Below are 22,360 nucleotides of genomic sequence, written 5' to 3'. Positions count from 1 at the left end.
CTGGCGTGAGCTTTCTCAGAGCAAAACCAGTCGGTGAAAAAAAGGCAGACAATGCATGCAGCCCCAGTATGACCCCCCCTTCCCTTGATCTTTTTCAGTTATAATGATGCTAGGGAAGGTTATTTAATTTATGAGCCACTATTTTATTTACCAGGGACAGAAGGGAGCTGGATCTGATGTTACGCGGAAGGGGTATTTATATCCCCGCTTCCGAATTCACAGTGGCTACATCGCGAAATCTCGGTCATTCGCCGCAAGACACACACAAGCAGCGCCACTTGGCTCCCCGCCTAGCACGCAGCTTTGTGCGCGCTCGGCTCCTTTCCTTCACACTGGACTGACTACAGCCTGTATCCTCCCAGAGCCACCGTCTTTTCCCTGTGCCGGCGCGGAGCGATCCAGTTCTCCGTACGGTGCAGGCTCCGGATCCGCCCCGCTTTGATTCCTTGAGCGCCCGTGACATCGCTTTGCGCGGCGAGGGATCGCCCTTCTGTCTAAGCAACCCTGCGCGGGGAAGTCACGGGCACTCCACAGCGCGGCCTCGCCCAGCTCTCTCTTTGTGCCGCAAATGGGGAATGGCTAATTATTTCGGCACCGGGCAAGTCCACGGTGAGATTTCAGTGGAATCCGAGAACCGTCCACTTAACCCCCCTGGGCTCTGTGCATTGGCCCCGACCGTAAGAATTTTAAAACAGACCCTGTAAGTAAGAAAGGTTGCTTACCAAATATTTTATTATTGTTTTAGGCTGCTTCATACAGTATCGATACTGCACATGCTCTACAAGTCACCTGTGCACATAGACAACAAGCCAAAATAAAATAATAATAATAAAATAATAATAGAAAAACCTACCATAGCAATCCCTTAAATAAGTAAATAAACATTATATATATATATATAAAACCCTTTAAAGTAAAGCGAAAAAGGAAAAAAAGAAAATCATCATCATAACAGCGTCTTTTCAACATGAAATACCCACGCGGGATACAGGGCAGGCGCTCACACATTTTGCAACTTGGCATTTTTTGTTTTTGAGGCATCGTTTCAGCAGATCCTTTTAAATAAAGGCGACACACATTTCTGTGAACAGAGTCTCCTACGGGGCTAAGACGGAACGCGCTCGCTGTTTACACGGGAAGGGCGTGCTCATAGGTCATGGCGCCCTGGCAATTTGGCAGCCTGGGGTAGGCTCCGGGTGGGCAGGCGAGCCGGGGTGTTCTGGAGGCAGGCAGGCACTGTGTTTAGCTCGATCTCTCTCCCCCTGGTTGGTCATGGCTGTAGTGTCAGATGTCACATTCACTGTCGCTAGATGTGATGGAAATGGCAGAGGTGGCCGCTTTGCTGGACAGGCTGGCTGCGGGGCTGGAGGCCGTCCCCAGCGGCTCCCCTGCGCTCTCCTCCTCGGCCTGCAGCGAGCGCACCGAGCCTTGGGATAGGACCTGCTGCTGTAGCCTGCAAGAAACCGGGAGACACACAATCACAGGGGGTATTCCTCGCCCCAGTCACCTAGTCCGGCCAACAGCTCCTCCACCCCAGTCACCTCTCCCAGCCAACAGCTCCTCCAACCAAGTCACCTCTCACAGCCAACAGCTCCTGCACGTCAGTTACCTATCCCAGTCAACAGCTTCTTCGCCCCAGTCACCTAGCTCAGCCAACAGTCAACTGACCCTCCACCACAGTCACCTTTCTCAGCCAACAGCTCCTCCACCCGAGTCACCTCTCCCAACCAACAGCTCCTGCACCACCAGTCACTCTCCCAGCCACCAGTTCCCCCACCCCAGTCACCTCTCATAACTAGCAGCCAACAGCTCCTCCACCCCAGTCACTTCTCCTAGGCAACAGCTCCTCCACCCCAGGCACCTCTCTCAGACAACAGCTCCTCCACCCCAGTCACCTGTCTCAGACAACAGCTCCTCCACCCTAGTCATGTCCCTCAGCCAACAGCTCCTGCACTCCATTCACCTCTCCCAACCAACAGTTCTTCCACCCCGTCTCCTCTCACAGCAAATGTCCAACAGCTCTTCCACCCTAGTCACCTATCCCAGCCAACAGCCAAGAGGTCCTCCACCAAAGTCACCTCTCCCAGATAACAGAGCCCTTCATCTCAGTCACCTATCCAAGCTAACAGCCAACGGATCCTTCACCTCTTCCAGCCAATAGCTCTCCCACCTCAGTCACCTATCTTGGCCAACAGTCAAACAGCCCCCATGATCTCTACCTTCCAACAGCTCTCGCACCCTAGTCAGTTATTACAGCCAACTGTCTACTAGCTTCCAGTACCAATGCCAGCTAACAGTTCCTCCTCCTTAGTCACCAACCTCTTACAACAGCCACTTATCCCATCTAACCAGACTCTTCCCACCGACCGACCCTATATAACCACCGACCAGCCTCCATTCACATATCCCATTCGACTGCCACCCCACTGCAGACCAGCCATCTGTCCTAGTCCACAGACGCAGTCACCTATCCCTCCAACAGCCACCCAACCCCAGTCACACATCCCACCCAATAGCCACCCAGCCCCAATCACCTATCCCATCCAACAGCCACCCATCCAGTCCCAGTCGCCTATTCCACCCAACAAGCCACCCACCTAACCCCAATCATCTTTCTCTTCCGCCAGGTGGCCACCCACCCCAATCACTTACTACACACTAAGAGCTAGCCAGCCATCCTCTCCCCTTGAGATCAAACTCATTCCAACAGCTAACCAGCCTCCACGTACACCTCCCACCTTACCCGTAACCCCTTCTCCGACCCCGACCCCTCACCGGCCATCTTACCCCGTATACCTTCTACCTCACCCCCCTAAACCTCTCCGCATCACTAACCAGCCCCACTCTCGTGTGTGTCTTATAACCCAACAGCTATTCTGCTGCCACAGCCTCTCGCCACTCCAAACTGCCACCGTCGCTATTCCTGGACAAGCCAACGCCGGACCCCCAGTCAGCCACATTTTGCCACGTTGGGCCAGACACTGAGTTAGCTTCTGGCTGCAAGCACACAGCCGGGGGGCTGTCTCTTGAATGCTTCCCCCTCGGCCTTTGCTGTTACCCCCACTCCAGTCCTGATGTCTTTCCAGCAGCTTTAAGTCCCTTGTAAAGGGGATCTCCCTACGGTGCATGATTTTGCCATTCACACATGCCGTGTGTCCTTTCCACGTTTGGAAAGGCTCGAATCTTTTCTCTTAAACAGTTCCGGAAATAGGGATCGACGTGTTTTTATTTCATTTACAGCTGCCAGGCACTATTTATTTGTAATTATTTAGTCATGTCTTTTCAGAACTCCTTTTAGACAGTCGAGGGTGCAACCCATCCACGTTACCTAGTTATCTTCCTGCTGACTTCTGAAAAAAAAATCCCACAGGCCAGAAATAGCTGGCAGGAATTTGACCTCTAATTTGGAGATTCTTTGCCGCTTTCCAGAACATTTGCCTATGTCGCTAATTTTGGATAAACAACGCAAAGCAATAACGTTTCAAAGGAAAACCAAACCAAAACACCCGCCAACAAACCATTTGCTTTTGAGTCAAAACAAGCAAACAAAAATCCAGAAACTATTCCTCAGGGTTGAAAAGCGCCCGAAACAGAATTCGAATGAATTCAGAATGAAAAGATTGATTCTTGTAAATAACAAGGCTGTTTTAAAAGCCGATCTTGAAATATGCATACAATGTTGTTTTCTATTAGAACAATTGACGACGTTTTCTGAAACGAGCTTGCAAAATTACACTTATGGCGAAATAGATGGGTCTATTTGATGTAGTTTCTATATATCTTAAAGCAAAATTTGGAATGGGAATATTTATATGTTTAGCGTTTTTATATATTTGGCATTTAAATTAATAAAGGCTGGAAAATGAATGGCCGAGTGAATGTTTCCCATATCTGTATCATATTCATTATAGTAATTATAGAAACAGTTCAGAAAATAATTTTTGATGCCCCATCTAATGCGCTACTTCTTCAAGGGAAATGCACATATTTTCTTGTGGCTTATTTATTAATTTAAGCGTCCCCAATACAGAGAATCTTTAAAGTTGATCGTTTCCTGTGTTGTAATCTGCTGAGTAAAAAAATGAAACACTTATAAAACAAAGCCTCCCCGAAATGGCTACACGTCCGCTGCAATGGGTCTCACACATAAACCGATTCTATAGAAATATCCTTAACATTTGACAAAAGGCAAGCGAGTAGTAGGAATTGGGGAAAGGGCGCAGATTCCCTAACTACGTTAATTTCCGCCTTCCCTTCTGTGTTGATGCAAGTGTCCCCGAAAGCAAACAGCCTCCAGGTCACGCCTCGCACCCTTGCCAAGTATTAAAAAGCAGCAGAATCGGGGGGAGGGGGAGGCAGCTGGGTCTCCCCGCTTTGTGCCCGCCGCCCAGCGTGGATCGGGGTCGCTCTTAGAACCCGAAAAGCAGGGAACCCGCAAAGTACCGACCTGTTCTTCGCGGCGGCTGCCCTGTCTCTTTGTCTGCGGTTTTTGAACCAGTTGCCCACTTGTGTAGGGGTAAGTCCGGTGGCCTGGGCCAGTTCTCGCTTTTTGCTGGGGTTGGGATACGGGTCCTGCAGGTACCACTCCCGCAGCAAGTGCCGCGTCCGCTCCTTGAAGCAATGCGTCTTCTGCTCCCCGTCCCAGATGGTGCGGGGCAAGGGGAACTTCTTCCGGACCCGGTACTTGTCCACTGGCCCCAGGGGCCGGCCCCGCAGCTTCTCGGCTTCTTGGTAGTGCGCCTCGAGCCAGAGGGCCTGCAGCTTGGCGTGCGAGTCCTTGGTGAACTTGTGGTTCTCCAGGATGTGGTAGAGCTCCCGGTAGTTCCCCGTGTGGAAGGCCACGATGGCCCGGGCTCTCAGCACCGACTCGTTCTTGTTCAGAGCCTCGCATGCCGCGGGGGCCACCGGCAGGGACCAGAGGAAGCGACCCAGGCGCTCGATGTCCCCGCTCTCCTCCAGGGTCTCGCAGACCCCGGCCACTTGCTGGGGGCTGAAATTGAGGATGGGCAGCTGGAACATCGAGGCGGCCGCGGCAGCTTCTCCGCCCGGCTGGAGAGCGACGGCAGGAAGGGAGGAACCCCACGCCCGGGCCGAGGGACCCCGAGATCCCCCTCCCACGGGAACGCGGGCGACTCGGGGGACGTGCGAAGGCCGCTCCGCGTGTGCCTTTCCCCAGGCGCGCGGGGCCACTGGGGCTGCGGCGGCGGCGGCTGCGGTGGAAGTGCCGGGGCGGGGAAGGGATCGGGAGCGCCAGGCGGCTGTTTCAATGGGGGAGGGGTGCAAGCGGGGTGGGGGATGGAGAGGCTGGCGGAGGGGTGGGGGGCGGCGGCAAGAACTCGCCGCAGTTCAGCGGCTGCGAGGGAGGTTCGGTTTGCGATTGGGCTCGGCAGATTGGCTGCCCGGTTTCCATGGAGGGCCCTGCCACTCACTGTCCGCCTCTGCCAATCCAGGCGGCAGGCCGCGCGCTGGGGAGGTTTCAGCACCTCCTAGAGCTCGACAGCGCCCGGCGCCCTTTTGGGAAGAGTTTGACTTTCAAAGATGTTTGCAAAAGCAGGAGGGAGAGACAGACAGACCCAAGCATAGAGACACACGCACGTGCACACAGACACCCAAACCCGAGCACAGAGACACACGCATGTGCACACAGACAGACAGACCCGAGCATAGAGACACACGCACGTGCACACAGACACACAAACCCGAGCACAGAGACACACGCACGTGCACACAGACAGACAGACAGACCCGAGCACAGAGACACACGCATGTGAACACAGACACACAGACAGACAGACCCGAGCACAGAGACACACGCATGTGCACACAGACACACAAACCCGAGCACAGAGACACACGCATGTGCACACAGACAGACAGACCCGAGCACAGAGACACACGCATGTGAACACAGACACACAGACAGACAGACCCGAGCACAGAGACACACGCATGTGCACACAGACACACAGACAGACAGACCCCAGCACAGAGACACACGCATGTGCACACAGACAGACAGACCCGAGCACAGAGACACACTCATGTGCACACAGACAGACAGACCCGAGCACAGAGACACACGCATGTGCACACAGACAGACAGACCCGAGCACAGAGACACACGCATGTGAACACAGACACACAGACAGACCCGAGCACAGAGACACACGCATGTGCACACAGACACACAGACAGACAGACCCGAGCACAGAGACACACTCATGTGCACACAGACACACAGACAGACCCGAGCACAGAGACACACGCACGTGCACACAGACACACAGACGCGTGAGCACTCACGAGCACACACACTCACGAGAGCGCGCGCACACACACACAGACACAGACACACACACACACAGACACACACACACACAGACACACACACACACAGAGCGAAGGACTCACGCGGGCCTAGACAAGGGGGGAGGCTGTTTGCCCTGTGCAGCTTTCCGCAGCATCCCGGTTGCTCATCACTCCTGTGTAGCGAGAGCTGAGGGGATCTTTCCCAAATCGCAGCCTGGAACAAACTAGTCCCCCGCCTGCTTCCATCCCCACGGGCACTCGCGGGGAAGCTCTCTCACACGGAGCGGGCACCTTAACAAGGCCGCGAAAAGGAAAATAAACAGGGCGCTTTGCGGAGCGGACAATATCCAATTGCAGCGGAGACTTGTAGTGAAGCATGCGAATGTCAACACACACACACACACACACACACACACACACACACACACAGCAAGAAGCTGCTGGGTTCCAGTGAACCAGGGGACTTGCTTAGTTCCTTTCGAAGCCCCCTACTCCCACCGTTGTCTCCTATAGAGCCCTGCAATCCAGGAAGGACCCATGATCTGCACCCCAGGGAGCGCTGCACGGTCCTCACAAGGAAAATAAGCACTCAGCCCAGCCTCCCCCCCAAAAAAAAATCAGATAAATAAGCAAAGCAAGCAAGCTACCATGGAATAGAGTCAGGAGTGCTAACTGGGCAGCCACTATTTGACGGATCAAGCTCTTCCTCTCCCTCTATTGATCTCCCACCCAAGGCCCTGCGACCCCCCCTCAATAATTAGGGCGAGGGATTCATGTTGGGGATTCCCAGCTCCCTCCTTTGCCCAAATAAAGCGTTATACGTTTACATTTAAAACCTAATTGATTTCGGTTGAGTGGCCCTGAATAAACGCCGAGCTTGCCATCGAAAGTGAGAAGTCATTCGTAGGTCAGGACAGCAACTTAAAGCATATTTTAGGAATCCTTTAAAATATTAATCGCCTTCTGATACTCATCTCCGACAGTTGCTAAACGGAGGCCGATGATTCTTGTCCTGGGAGCGAAGCGAATTTATGAATATCCCTTCCACGCCTCCCCAAATAAATAAAGAGCGGAATTATGATCATGGCTGCCCGGCAAGACGTGCCATCTCTTTCTGAACTGTTCGGATCCGTTGTGTTTTCTGGAAGGGGAGTAAAAAAAGAAAAGCCGCGAAGTTTTATTCTAGATGGGGCTTTTCAGTGGCCATTTCTTTCTGGAAACATTAGGAGCGAGGCTCGGAAAGGCAGCATATATTCGAAATTAAACTCAAGATATTCTCGAAGGCTCTCTGCAATATCCCCCACCCCCAAGGAACAGTTGTCAAAAGAAATGCCTTCCTAATCTGATTGTCTTTTGTTGTGGCTTCTTAAAAAAACAAAACAAAACGGAGGGGGGGAGGGGTGCTTTGCCAGTTGCTTTTAGAGTGAAATTAACCAGATTTACATTTTCTCCAATCATCTCTCCGCAGAAACGCACTGGACCGGAGCTCGCCGTCTTTTCTTTAGTATCAAGTACAGTTTGTCTTTTGCTTGTGAAGATTTGGTAAATCAGAAGGCAGATAGATAGCGCAGATGGTTGGAGGTGTCGGGTCAGATTATGGCATGCCTCAGTACAGTGCTAAGCTCATTCTGACGGAAAACCCTGATATTATTTTCACAGATCTACACAGTTCACTTGAAAAAAAACCCTCGGAGCCATTTACATCATTTATGTGATGCTCACAGCTAGCGGGATGGAAAGGCTTTCAATACTGCTCATTTTCATAAAACCCGACAGCACTGCGGGAGGAAAAAGGGGAGTAGGAGGCGGAGGAGGAAGAGCATGCACACGAACTCCTGAGCTACGAAACAGCCCCTAGAAACTTTTTTAATTGAAGAAGACTTTTAGGCTTCACCTTCTACACCAGCGTCTATTTTGCGGTTCCACTGAGGGTGTGTATACGGCCACGCCACCGGGGAAGGTGTAGATTGTAAACGATTCTGAAACGCAGATATTCAGGAAGAGATCCCTCTTCCCTCCTGTGTTAGGAGAATTAAAATGCGTGGAACAATTAAGACAATTGGAGTCGGTAAATGAAAAACAAATCCCTTAGAGATCCCCCCTCCCCTGGCTCAAATCATCCATATTGCCTAGCAAGCGGATGATAAGGTGTCCAAGTTTACGGAGCTGCCAGGTTTCCGGATAATATTTTCAGCTTTTCCCCACGGTACCTAAAGTGCCGATAACTCGCCCCAACGATTTCTCTTTCCTGTCTGGCCATTACAGCATGAGATATCTCCAGATCCTAAGGTCATCAAGGGAACGAGAAAGTTGTAAGTGACTTTGTAGCGTCAGTTACCGTGTGCTGAGACCTCCTTGCTTCGGTGTATTCCGGGAGTCTGTCCGATTCACAGTGCTAGCTAGCGAGGTAGTTATTTATACCGGTCAGATGAAAAACAAAACCTAGGTCGGCTTTTAACGTACACATGATCGAAGACGTGAGTTACTGGCATGCGGTTTAGCAACCAGGAGTCAGTCTGGATATTTAAAATCAAGACCGCTGGCTAAGGGAATTCTAATGAAGAGATCCAATGAAGCTAGAGAGGACAACAATCAATACAATGTATCTTCTTTTTGTTCTAGTTTTTTGTTTCCCAGAGCCCGGGCTGGGTGAGAAAATGCAAGCACCTTGAGGGGAACTTTCAAGCGGCTTAAATACGGCACTAGCTTTCCAGAAAAATTTGGGGTCTCCAGGGCAACTTCTGGGCCATTCAGTACCCGATTAGTGGGTCTTAAATTGTGAGAATTAAATGCAGACCTCTGCGTTTAAATATTGTTACACTTCTGAGACAAACCCCACGCTCTTCCGAATTCAGGTGTGTTTTTGTATAAGAAGAGTTAAAGACGAAGCATGGAGAGACTGCTTTTGTTGCTCTTTTTTGGGGATGGGCTTTGTGCCACATAAAACATTACTTTGGCGGTGCATTAGTTTATTTTCTAAATAGATGGAACGTTCTCTTCATCTTCTAATGGATTTTGGCAACTTTCGGATAAAGAAAAAATTAAGGCTTGAATGGTCAAACTCTCCATTCGCGTGTTGGAAACTCCCACAATATTTAGTCAACATTTGTGGGGCAAAATGTTGTTCTTTGGGAAGAAAATTCTGCATTATTATAGAACATTCTGGGGGATGTGTATATTACCAAGAGAATTCGTCTGCCTTTGCATTTGGCTGTTGGCAGGATTTCTAAAGCACACTTCTCAGTAACATATGCTTTCATATGCTTTTTATGTATGCAATCTGCTTTCTTTGGTTTTAAAGTCTGATTAAGGAACCTGGTAGTACATCACCTGGATGTAACCAAACCTATGAGTAGCTTCCTATGCAAAACAAACGATCAAACGATCTTTAACTGCCTGAAGTCTAAACGTCATATAGCCATCATGTGTGAGACCAGGAAACACCATCTTTCTCTCTCTGTATGTGCTGCTTGTGAGTATGTAGGCATATATACACAGAAAAGGAGAGAGGTAAATGACTATTACATTTATTCATAGTGTTTATATTATAATAGTCTCAATTTTGATTATTATCAAATAACAATAATAATATTAACTCACATATACAGGGATGGCAGGGGGAATTATCCCAGTGTAGCTGAGGTCAGAATAGGGCTACATGAAGGATATTATTGCATATTAGCACTGAAGAATATTATCCTTATATTATCTTTCACAGTTGAACATAATCCAATCAGTGATCTATGAGGGCCAGCCATGCATGTGAAAGTGCCACAAAGCCAAATTATGATAAAAAGTGTGATTTTGATATTGTATGTTTAAATACATTCACAGGCAGAAGCTATTCTATTTCCCGACTGTTAATCACAGTCACTAGACATGTATAGGTATTTTAAAAAATGCAACTGAGGAACAAATACATTTTGCCTTTCCAATGGGCCAGATGGCAACAAATGACATGTATTCTGATAAAAAAAAATCTTGGGGAAGGAAAACTCCACTTTCCTCTTCAGATTACACAGTATATCTGAAGGGGAATAAACACTATAGATTGAGACATGGAAATTCTTCCAGAGATGCTAAACAATTTTATGATGTTTACTGTTCTAGAAAAAGGCAATAGCATTCCATTGACTATCACAGGAATTACTGTCTTATTGTACAATTTTAGCTGACAAATTCATTTTATGAGCAAAACTGTATCTATAAATTAAAAAAAACCTAAAACTATATATGCCATCCTGCACAGCACTTGGCAATCACATAACTGCAGCAAAATAGTTCCATAAAATAATAACAAAAATGTTGGAGTAGGTCAGATTTCTATCACAGAAAAAGAAAGTTATCAGGTACCACATTTTCCATTCTCTTTCATAACATCTCTGTTCTTTCATGATGGAATAAGAAGTTGAAAACAGTGAAAAAAGAAGAAGGTAAATCTGAAGGAAAAGTGCAAGGAGAAGCCCTAATGCCAAGAGGACTTTGTGTTATGTAGGCACCTTATTTCCAAATATCCATCTGAAGAGACCTTTTGGCCTATCTTACAGTATCTTCTGAATTTAGTGTGGAGGACCATATTCCTCTTTTCTGTATCTCTTCTGTGGATACTGAAGTACCTTCTGCCCAGGAGGTAGTTGTGGACCCAGAAACTGGGTTGTCACTCTTTTTTATAGCTCTGAATCCTTCTTGAGGTGGTTGGCTTTGAAATCTCAGCCCCTTTATGTAAAAGGAAATGAGAAATACACTGGATCTCCTTATTTGCTTGTATTTGCTTGTATGCAACAGGTAAATCTTTAGTGCACTTGTCAAAGCTCCCCTTAAGAATCATAAAAATATAAGATCTGCTACACTGGATTAGACCCCATCTAGTCCATGATCCCATTTCGGCAATGGTCAGTGCCAAATACTTCAAGAAGAATGAACAAAACATTGCAACTTTGAGTGATTCATACTGAGCATAGACTTGAGTCCCTGGCCATCTTGGCTAGTAGCTATTAGTGAACCTATGCTTCACTAATAACTTACCTAACTCCTTTTTAAACCCATCTATAGCTTTGGCCTTCACAACTTCTCCTGGCAGTGAGTTACAGTTCACCATGCATCCTGTGAAGCAATATTTCCTTTGGCTTTATATCTGCTGCTAATTAATTTTATTGGATGATTCCTGGTTCTTGTGTTATGTGAAGGAGTATATAACTCTTTCTCTACACCATTCATAATTATACAGATGGTTTTTTTTTCATACAATCATAGAATACTAGAACTGGAAGGGACCTCCAGAGATCATCAAGTCCAGTCCTCTGCCCTCCTCAGCTGTCTTTCCCAACCAGTCTTTTTAACCTCTTAAAGGAAGGTGTTTCATACTCTTGGAAGGTGTTTCATACTCTTAATCATTTTTGTTTTCCTTCTCTGTACCTTTTACTATTCTAATATATCTCTTTTGAGATGAGACAATCAGTGCTATATGCAGTATTCAAGGTGTGGCGATACCATGGCTTTATAGTATTGTCTGTCTTATTATCTATCCCTTTCCTAATGGTTCCTAACATTCTGGTAGATTCTTTGACTGCCATTGCACATTTAGCAGATGTTTTCAGAGAACTACCCATGATATTCCAAGTTTTCTTTCTTGATTATAACAGCTAGATCCCTCATTTTGCACGTATAGCTGGGATTATTTTTTTCAATATGCGTTATTTGGCTCTTATCAACATTAATTTTCATCTGCCATTTTATTCTTTGGGCAAAACAAAAGGAGAACAATTTATGGAGAATTGTGTAATGAAGTGCTACCTTAGAAAGAAAGCAAGGGATGTGCGGAAGACTTTTTTGCCTTTATGACAAATACAATATAGCTTTTCTACAGATACTACCAAAGTTACTGATATTATCATGCTGTAGTTGTGAACTATAATTAGAAAAACATGTTTTAATAGAATGTAGAGATCTGCAGAATCCCCATAGCTTTAAAGGGGGTAGATAAAGTTGAAGAATTAGATTTACATTCCATACTGAATTTTAAAAACAACAAATAGTCCTGCAGCACCTTAGAGGCTAACAAAAAATGTAGATGATCTCTAAGGTGCTGCCAGACAATTAGTTGTTTTTAAAGTTTTTCCAATTACAGACTAACATCGCTACCCGTCTGAAATACTGAAAGAATGTGGCATCTATGGGGTTTTAGCTAGTTGTACTGCTTTCTACATTCTAAGTATTTGGGATTATGAAGTCAGGAAGAAAAACACATCTGCTCCCCAATTTAGAATGTTTCTGATATCTGGATATTCTTTTGGAAGTCAGTAGCTTACATATATAAAATCACGTACATATTCTGTTTCACGGAGAATCCCCCTTTCAGTTCCCATACAGTTTGATCCAGGGAGGATGGTGTAGAACAGTGCTCTGGAATAGGAGGGTTGATCTGTGAGGTAGAAGAATGGGTCAACTGGGGCATTTTATTAGGTATTATTGGCTCGGCTGGAGTGAGAAATATGACTATTACTCTTTCTGTCTATTTAGTTTTTGCAATTTGGGGAATTGAAGGTATGTAATGGAAGGCACACATGGGACTTTGGCTATTAATGAGCTAGGACATCTACCAATACAGACTTCTGGGATTATGCTTTTTGTTACGATAAAGGACTGTTTTACTATAAAGGAAGATGCATAATAACGGAAACTCTCTTCTGAAGGAATCATCATTTCCTCAGACAATGTGACTGTTGTGTCTATTTTTTCGATACAAACGGTGGAGCTATGGGGTGCCTTAAGTTTGTAGAGTTTTAGTGCTTGGTAGCTTAGTTTCTTTCCGTTATCTGGGCATTCTCATTCTGATTTAATTATATCCTCAAAGGAGGAGAACTGAGGCATGCAGGATTCTGATTTGGATTTAGAAGGAAGGTATTTTTCCAGGACATTTTTACCCACCTCTTTTTTCATTAGCTGGATGCCTATGGTGTTAATCACTTGTCTATATATAATTTGTAAACACTGCGGGGGAAAATAAAGTTTCAATTTGTCATGGTTTGATTGTTCATCTTGAGAGGCTAATAATTCTTGCTCTTCAGGAAGAAAACTAGGGAAGGACTAAGAACAGAAGAAAGATGATGCTTCCTTGGTTTCTTATAGGATTTAGATTTAATTTTCTTGGCCTTTTTAAAGTTATTTTTAAATCTTTTTAGACTTTTTGAGAGTACCACTTCATCAGAACCACATTTCCTATTACACTGTTTAATGGCTTTGTGGTAAGAAGGTGTGATGGCTCTCTGACCTGGATTTGATTTTGTGTTTTCTGATCATCTCCACCATCTTGATTGGAAGGGAAATGAAGATCAGAAAGCAGCTTTCCAGGAGACACCTTGCTGAGGGCAGAAATATGCATATGCACTCCAAAATGAGATAAAAAAGATATAAGTAAGGAAGATTATAAAAGAAAGATTAAAGAACAACTGTGTTAGAACTATCTCATTCTCTGTTATCAGAGATACCACCTCTGGTCATTTGCCAGATGTGTAGGATGGGATCAGATCCTGAGAATCCTTTCAAAGCACTAAACTTCCCACATCTCTCTTCAGAGGATGTCAACCTACTCTTCATTGAGTAGTGCAGATGCTGTATTATGAAAGAGAATTAACTCTTGCTTTCCCACTAAAACTGGTTTAGTTATTCATTGCGAAATTAAAAAAATGGCATTTAAAATATCAGGTGCACACAAAGCTGAAGATAGTGTAGTTTTAGAAAATGTCTGTTAGTCTTGCAATGATTACATGTCTTGGGTCAGGCATTTTTAAGCAATCAGTGAAACCTGAGGTAAAGGAAATCTTGGGCCATCAAAACTTCCAATAGGGAGTAGATCTAGAAAATCCTTACTTAAGCAAAATTCTGATTTCAATGGAATCTGATCCAACGTTTATTGAAGTCAATTCTAGACCAATGACTTCAGGCCCTGGATCATTAATCACAGAGAAATTCCCTCTCTAGTGGCTCTACAGCTTACATACAAAACTAAAAATTACAGAGCTGTGCAAACTAGCATTACTATAATTAAATGTGCACTATATTATTTGTATTACAAACTTCTATTTCTACGCGCTAGTCCATGATGTAATGTACTTAAAAAAAACTGTTAAACCCTTCAGACCAGATACCTGGGTTTTGTCAAGCTGTGCTATTGTGTAGAATCTAAGGTTAAGGCTGATGGCAGTCCAATGGGTACCTTTCTGCTTCTTTCCTGAGGCTGGCAAGGGGCCACTTAGGACCCTGGTGTAATTACACCAGCCTAAGACTTGATGTAATTCAGGGTGGAAAGGAACAACATAGCACTCCAATCATGTTTCCTATGCTGGGCAGCAGGCTGGAAGCAAGGGAGATAGGAGCAGGTAGCATTGGTCCAAGTGTACCAACTTTTTACCATCCAATCATGCTCGTCCAAATACAAGTTATAGGGCCTAACAATATTTGGTTATTACTCCTGATTTACACGGATGGAAGTGACAAGAGAATTATGCCTTTCCAGTAAAAAGCCAAAGTACTTCCCACAGTTTATCAATTTAGATAATAGCATTTACATTTGTTTGATCAGAAAAGGAGCAGCACTTTCTAAATAGCAGTCAAACCTTTTTATTATATATTTTATTTTCAGAAAAATATTTTCCTTCAAATTACTTTTTATTTTTGCATTGCTCTCGAATAAATTGCCTAAAACACCTGTAATAACATGACAATAGCAAATTTAAGGTCATCATATGGATATTTTTTTGTTCAATTTTGAGCTATATTACACAAACTGTCCAGTAGATGGAGCATCTTCATTGCTTTTCTTGAAGTGAGTGCAATAAGAAAAGGGCACACAATGCAAAATTTATTCCCCTCCACCAATCTATTAATCTTTCCTTGTTAGCTCAGATTCATGGATAGCAAACAGAATTTGTTTTAGAACTCACAGAAGCTGATCTTCTACAGTTTGCACAAGTTTTCACTAAGGCTCTGGGTTGTAGGAGGGTATTCTTGGTGCTGAAATGCCCATTAACAAGGAGGACTAAACCTGCATTTTATTAACTCCTGTTACAACAGGAAACTGTGACCTCAGTGGTACTGGTCGGCTTAAGTAATACAAATGCAGTTCTTCTGTTAGTACAGCCTTGTGTGTATCTATAGTTTTTTATCCTGCTCCTATGAAAAATGTCCTGACTTTTGTTTTCAGAATTCACCACTCAAAGCACAACTCTACCTTACTGCAACCTTCCCTCTAGCAAGGAGGGTTGGAAGCATCTTCTCCCAGAGACAGATAACGATGCAGTGAAGGGTTATATGGGTGTGTGTGTGTGTGTGTGTGTCACCAAGGACTTGAGCTAACGATGCAGTGAAGGGTTATATGGGGGTGTGTGTGTGTGTGTGTGTGTGTGTGTGTGTGTCACCAAGGACTTGAGCTTGGACACTGAAACCGGCTCTCTGTAGGTCACATTTTCGAGGCTTTCCTATTGCAGCCGGGAGACTTAAAAACCGAGTGAAAACCCTCAAGTCCGAGGGACTCGCGGATGTGAAGCCTCCCCCCCCCCCTCCCCGCCACACCTCGCTGCTGGGGAAGGAGCGATCAGCTAGCAAACGCAAGCGGTGCCTGCGGGACCCATCCCGTCCGCCTGGGCCGCCCTTGGAGAGGCCGCTCGGGCAGGGCAGACGGGTGGGGGCGCGGGGCAGGCTCCGGCAGTGTCTGAGGGGGATGCTGATGTATCTCCGGGAGGGGCGGGGGAATCCCGCCCAAACCCCAGGGCTCCCGGGTCTGGATCCTTATTCCTCCGCCCCACTCGCCCCCCCCCCTTCATCCCCTAGGCAGGCCCGCCCGCTCGCCCGCTCCCTTCAAGTTCCCGCGCGCGGCAGCTGCGTTGGCGGGAGCGGCCCTGGGGTACTAACCTGCCTGCGCAGTGCCCTGAGGCGGGGGTTCACCCGCCTGATCCCGCCCTCCAGGTAGGCCTGGAATTTACCCCGATAACCCCCCAGCTGTTCCCTATCCTGCCCCAAAGCGGGAAGGGGCGGGGGGGGGGGGGTTACCCCGGTGAGCCCAGCTCGCTCCCCATGGCGCCCCGTAGGGAGAGGGGCTGGGGCAGGCCAGGGTGTTTACCTGAGGTGGGAGGGACTGGGGCAGGTTTGGGTGTTTACCCCTGTGATCCCCACCTGCTCCCCACCACGCCCTGAGGTGGGAGGGGCTGGGGCAGGTTTGGGTGTTTACCCCTGTGATCCCCACCTGCTCCTCACCACGCCCTGAGGTGGGAGGGGCTGGGGCAGGTTTGGGTGTTTACCCCTGTGAGCCCCACCTGCTCCCCACCATGCCCTGAGGTGGGAGGGGCTGGGGCAGGTTTGGGTGTTTACCCCTGTGATCCCCCACCTGCTCCTCACCATGCCCTGAGGTGGGAGGGGCTGGGGCAGGTTTGGGTGTTTACCCCTGTGATCCCCACCTGCTCCCCACCATGCCCTGAGGTGGGAGGGGCTGGGCCAGGTTTGGGTGTTTACCCCTGTGAGCCCCACCTGCTCCCCACCATGCCCTGAGGTGGGAGGGGCTGGGGCAGGTTTGGGTGTTTACCCCTGTGATCCCCACCTGCTCCTCACCACGCCCTGAGGTGGGAGGGGCTGGGGCAGGTTTGGGTGTTTACCCCTGTGATCCCCACCTGCTCCCCACCATGCCCTGAGGTGGGAGGGGCTGGGGCAGGTTTGGGTGTTTACCCCTGTGATCCCCACCTGCTCCCCACCATGCCCTGACGTGGGAGGGGCTGGGGCAGGTTTGGGTGTTTACCCCTGTGATCCCCACCTGCTCCTCACCACGCCCTGAGGTGGGAGGGGCTGGGGCAGGTTTGGGTGTTTACCCCTGTGAGCCCCACCTGCTCCTCACCACGCCCTGAAGTGGAGGGGCTGGGACAGGCCTGGATAGTTAATATACTGGAGCGTGGGCTGTGTGTGGAATTCTGGTTCTATTCTCAGGGAAGTTGGGGGGTTCTGTAGCATCCACCATAATAGCACCTCTCCTGGTCCTCTTGTCCCTGCATGTTGAGTGAGGGGGCTCCCCACAGGCTTATTTTTAAGGCCATTCCTCCCTTTTATTATCCCTCCTCATTAAGGCCCAGCACCCCCATTGTCTCCCCAGGACTGGACTCAATTCATGAGCTTCAGAGGAATGGTAGGGTGTGGCATCACCAGGTAAAAACGAGGCTTCAAGATGCCAAAGTTGGATGATTGCATCTATACATTAGTCTTCTCCCTGGCCTTGATGATGGGAAGATTGGGGTCATGTTGAGGAGTCTCTCATATGCACCATACGTTTATGGCTTAAAGATAGCCCTGCCAGTTAGTGCCTGCTGCCTATGAGCAGTTTCTTGTTCCTTCATCTCTTCTGTCTTCCCTCTGAAATGCTTTCAGAGCCCATAAAGTTCCTTCCTGGACCATTGTTGTGCTAATTGTTCAGCACAGGGCTTAATAAGTGTACCTCAAAAGTATATGCAGCCTTAGCTTATAGATTTTTTTGTACTTGCAAAAATTCATATGCAAAGCTTCGTGGCTGCAACTGGCATCCAGGCATACATTTTTGGGGTGCATTTCTTCTGTCCTGCTTTGAGAATTTAACATAATTATTAGTATTTTCTACAACCAACAAGATGGCTTACAGGAGTTGGCTAGGGGCGGGGGTACAGTGTCTGGAAGGGTGGGAGGTGTTGTGCAGGAAATGAGTGGGAGTGCGGGGTCTAGGTGGGAGGTGTGATGCAGGGGCAGGATGAGCAGTGTGGAAGAGGTCTGGGGTAAAGGGAGTGTGGGAGGAGTTTGGATGGTAAAGGGTCTGGGTAGGAGGGGGTGCAGGAGTGGGGTGAGAGTGTGGGGTCTGGGAAGGTGGGGGTCTGGATGAAAGGGGTGCAGGAACAGGCTGGGGGTGGGAATGTGGATGGAGGTCTGGGCAGGAGGTGGGGTGCAATAATGTAATTGGGGTGCAAAGTCTGGCTGGGAGGGGGGGACAAGGGATGGGTTGCCTACCTGGTACAGCTCACAGGAGGTGTGCAAGTGGCTATGTGGCCCTGCACTTGCGGGCCTCACCCCCGTTGCTCCCATTGGCCATAATTCCCAGCCAGTGGGAGTGAAAGCTCCCCTGCAGCACTGTTCCCAGAGCTGCTTACTCCCCCTTCCAGGCTCATAGGTTTCTTATGTCTAGTGTAAGGCACAGTGGTGTTGATAACCCCCCTCTTCCACAAGATTCTAGTTTGTATGAAGGAGATAGGGAATAATACTGAAAGTATAATGCAGATACCTAAAGAGATGGCATGTTTCTTATGTTGAATATTGTGTTCAGTCTTATCTCAGAAAGTATATAGAAGAAATAGAAAAAGACTGGAAAATGAGAACAAAAATTGAAAAAAAAAAAAGATTAGAACTAAATTTAGAGAGTTGTACCAGAGGAGACATAAAAGAGTCAATCATTATCAGCATACAATAGGTGATGTCACCCTCTCCTAAAACATACAGGGGGGAATCCAATGAAATTTAAAGGCAGCACATTTAAAACAGATAATAGTAAACACTTTTCATAGCATATAAAAATCCGTGGTACTCACAATCACAAGACATTACTGAGGTAATGTGGTTAAAAGACAGGAAACTGGTTAAAAGACAGGAAACAAAAGGTAGGAATAAATGGTAAGTTTTCAGAATGGAGAGGGGTAACTAGTGGTGTTCCCCAAGGGTCAGTCCTAGGACCAATCCTATTCAACTTATTCATAAATGGTCTAGAAAAAGGGGTAAGCAGTGAGGTGGCAAAGTTTGCGGACAATACTAAACTGTTCAAGATAGTCAAGACCAAGACAGACTGTGAAGAACTTCAAAAAGATCTCACCAAATTGAGTGATAGAGCAACAAAATGGCAAATGAAATGTAATGTGGATAAGTGTAAAATAATGCACATTGGAAAAAATAACCCCAACTATACATACAATATGATGGGGGCTAATGTAGCTACAACTAATCAGGAAAGAGATCTTGGTGTTATTGTGGCTAGTTCTCTGAAAACATCCACACCGTGTGCAGCGGCAGTCAAAATAGCAAATAGGGTGTTAGGAATTATTAAAAAAGGAATAGAAATAAGACAAAGAATATCTTACTGCCCCTATATAAAACTATGATACTCCCACATCTTGAATATTGCATACAGATGTGGTCTCCTCACCTCAAAAAAGATATTTTGGCATTAGAAAAGGTTCAGAAAAGGGCAACTAAAATGATTAGAGGTTTAGAACAGGTCCCATATGAGGAGAGGCTAAAGAGACTGGGACTTTTTAGTTTAGAAAAGAGGAGACTGAGGGGGGATATGACAGAGCTATATAAAATCATGAGTAGTGTGGAGAGGGTGAATAAAGAAAAATTATTTACTTGTTTCTATAAGAACTAGAGGACACCAAATGAAATTAATGGGTAGCAGGTGTAAAACTAATAAAAGAAAGTTCTTCACACAGCACACAGTCAACCTGTGGAACTCCTTGCCAGAGGAGGCTTTGAAGGCTAGGACTAGAACAGAGTTAAAAAAGAGAGAGATAAATTCATGGAGGTTATGTCCATAAAAGGCTATTAGCCAGGGGGTAAGGAATGGTGTCCCTGGTCTCTGTTTGTCAAAGGCTGGAGATGGGTGGCAGGAGACAAATTGCTTGATCATTGTCTTCAGTCCACCCCCTCTGGGGCACCTGGCACTGGTCACTGTCAACAGACAGGATACTGGACTAGATGGACCTTTGGTCTGACTTAGTATGGCCATTCTTATGTTCATAGGTAAATATTAGGGATGTTACTGGGTAACCGGTTAATTGGTAAGCATCACTCTTTACAAAGGGTGATGCTTACTGGAGCAGCCCCCTGCTCGCTGCTGAGTTGGCTGCGTGGTGGGCCTGGAGGGTCTGCCCGTCCTCTTCCCTCCTGTCCTCATTTAATCAGTTAACTGGTTACATTTACCGTTTAACCGGTTAACTAATTAAACAAGATTTAACATTCCTAGTAAACATTATAGTAGTATTTTAAAGAGTAGAGAGTCATATGAATACTATGGACTATCCATAATTACTTTAGCCAGGATAAGTACCGGTATTTGTAAGGGATGTTAGTTCTCATGTTTCAGATCATAAACCAACTGACTGCTAGGATTAAGAAGAAACTTGTTGCATAGTAATTTATCTACTGTGGGTATTTTTCACCTTTATCTGAAGCATCTAGTGCTGTACTATGCTTGTAGTTAGACATTTACAGAGCCACACTGTTTGAATATATCATTAGTATTATGGTGGTTCCTAGAGACCCCAGTCAGGGTAGGTGCTATAAAAACTTACTGTTGGTCTGATCCATGATGCCATTTCCTAAGTATAGTAAATATATGATGTTTTTACTACTGCTTATCTTGCTAACTGGCTATTAACTATGCTGCAGCTGCTCTAGCAGGTGTGTATAGACCAGGGATATAAGTGAGTAGTTGAGTCGACTACTCAACAACTCACTCCCCCCCCCCTGCCCTTACTGCCTCTGTCTCAGCAGAGGCTCTTATCACATTTAAAAGGCAGAGGTGCAGCAGTTCTGCAGTCGGTGCGAGCTGCGACTACTCAGTCTCAGTTTGCGCTGCCACTGCAAGTTAACCCGCTGTGGCTTTGCAGTTAAAATATAATAGGAGCCGGGCTCCTTGCACACCCAGCTCCTACTACATTTAAACTGCAGAGCCACAGTGGGAGCAGTGAGCACCCCCCTTATTGACTAATGGTGTAGTTGATGGAAATTCTATCAACTACTTGATTAGCTAAATAAATGCTACTTAACATCCCTATCTTCCACATCGGGATGGCCTTTGACAAAATGGCTAAACTGAGAGGAGCAGTGGCTTCACCTTTTGTACAGGTTTAACATGGGGCATCATTCCCTGCGTTGCCCCAGCCTCTGAAGGTAAATATGCATTTTAGAGATTTAATTCCTCCAGACAGCTGTGCTTAGATGGTGCACCTCCTTTTCTCAGCGTGACTCAAAGTCATAATGGAGTTCATTACCATTTGAATAATATACATGTGAGAGATCTATCAGAACAGTTTAGAAAATTTATTTAGTTTTTAAAATATATTTTTTTATTTTAATATATCTTGTTATTTTCTTATAATTTTGTCTTGTTTATTCTAATAATATGAGCTTTTGAATTTCTTTCTGTAAGTCTTTATATTGCTTTTTTCTTTTGCTATAGTCCACACAATGAATGACACTCTCTTAAGCAACTTAGACAAGCTTCTGCTACAACTTGGTAGGTCATTAAGTATTATATTGAGAGTGCTAGAATTAAGTAATGTTTAATGGAAGAATTGATTTATAATGAAGATTTCAACTTTAAACAGTCATTCTGCATTTTAAGTAATCAATTTTTATTTTTGTCTTTCTTTTATTATGTTGTATATGGGGTTTTATTGGAGATGGGTCCTAGGAGTTAGTAACTAGGGATACATCTACACTACATGCTTCTTGCACAAGAAGCCTTTTGCAAAACCTTCTTGTGCAAGAGCACGTCCACACCTCAAAGCACATGGCAAAAGTGATGTGTTTTTGCACAAGAGAGCGTTCACACTTCATGGACACTCTTGTACAAGAAAGCTCTGATGACCATTCTGTGAATGGCCATCAGAGCACCTGTACTTTTTCTCATAGGAGCGTCCACACTTGCCTTTTTGTGCAATAGCTGTAGTGCAAAAGGGAGTTATGCCTTGTAAAAGGAGGTTTACCTACACCGGCAAAAGCCCTCTACTCTTCTGTTTAACTGCTGATTTACCTGTGCAAATGCTCATTTGAGGTGTGGACACGCCACAGGTTTTTGTGCAAAACCAGCTTTTTTTGTGCAAAAACTTTGCAGTGTAGACATAACCTAGGGGTGTAAAAAGTTGTTTAAAATGTAACCGTGTAAACACTAAAAATCCTAGCAGTTTCACGTGCTGCGGGCTTTGCAATATAAATCTTATGTATAATCTGCTTTATACTGCAGAGCCTGCAGTGAAGGTGGCTCCAGGGAAGGCTT

The 22,360-nt window shown here is 46.1% G+C and overlaps 2 protein-coding genes across 5 annotated transcripts in view; one reads left to right on the top strand and one right to left on the bottom strand.

Moving 5' to 3' along the window:
* Window positions 1-741: 741 nt before the first annotated feature.
* On the bottom strand, window positions 742-5,221 carry SIX6 (SIX homeobox 6). Its single transcript, XM_075926035.2, has 2 exons — window positions 4,448-5,221; window positions 742-1,453 (listed from the first exon to the last, which is right to left on the bottom strand). The coding sequence occupies exons 1-2, from the start codon at window positions 5,017-5,019 to the stop codon at window positions 1,285-1,287; spliced, it is 741 nt and encodes a 246-aa protein (XP_075782150.1). The 5' UTR covers window positions 5,020-5,221; the 3' UTR covers window positions 742-1,284.
* A 10,682-nt stretch (window positions 5,222-15,903) lies between these two features.
* Window positions 15,904-22,360, top strand: part of C5H14orf39 (chromosome 5 C14orf39 homolog) — a 63,470-nt gene continuing 57,013 nt past the window's right edge. For 2 of the 4 annotated variants that reach the window (XM_075926330.2, XM_075926328.2), the window contains exons 1-2: window positions 15,905-16,272; window positions 21,542-21,598. In XM_075926330.2, coding sequence (XP_075782445.2) covers window positions 21,550-21,598 — 49 coding nt within the window. In that variant the 5' untranslated portion in view covers window positions 15,905-16,272; window positions 21,542-21,549. Of the gene's footprint in view, window positions 16,273-21,541; window positions 21,599-22,360 lie in introns of those variants that run through there. The other 2 variants (XR_016349580.1, XM_025181399.3) reach the window with 2 other exon arrangements.

The sequence above is a fragment of the Pelodiscus sinensis genome, chromosome 5, assembly GCF_052426305.1.
Source record: "Pelodiscus sinensis isolate ZL-2025 chromosome 5, ASM5242630v1, whole genome shotgun sequence".
In the NCBI taxonomy this organism is placed as follows: domain Eukaryota; kingdom Metazoa; phylum Chordata; order Testudines; family Trionychidae; genus Pelodiscus; species Pelodiscus sinensis.
The sequence above is the reverse complement of the archived record's forward strand: the minus strand, read 5'-3'. Positions and strand labels throughout refer to the sequence as shown.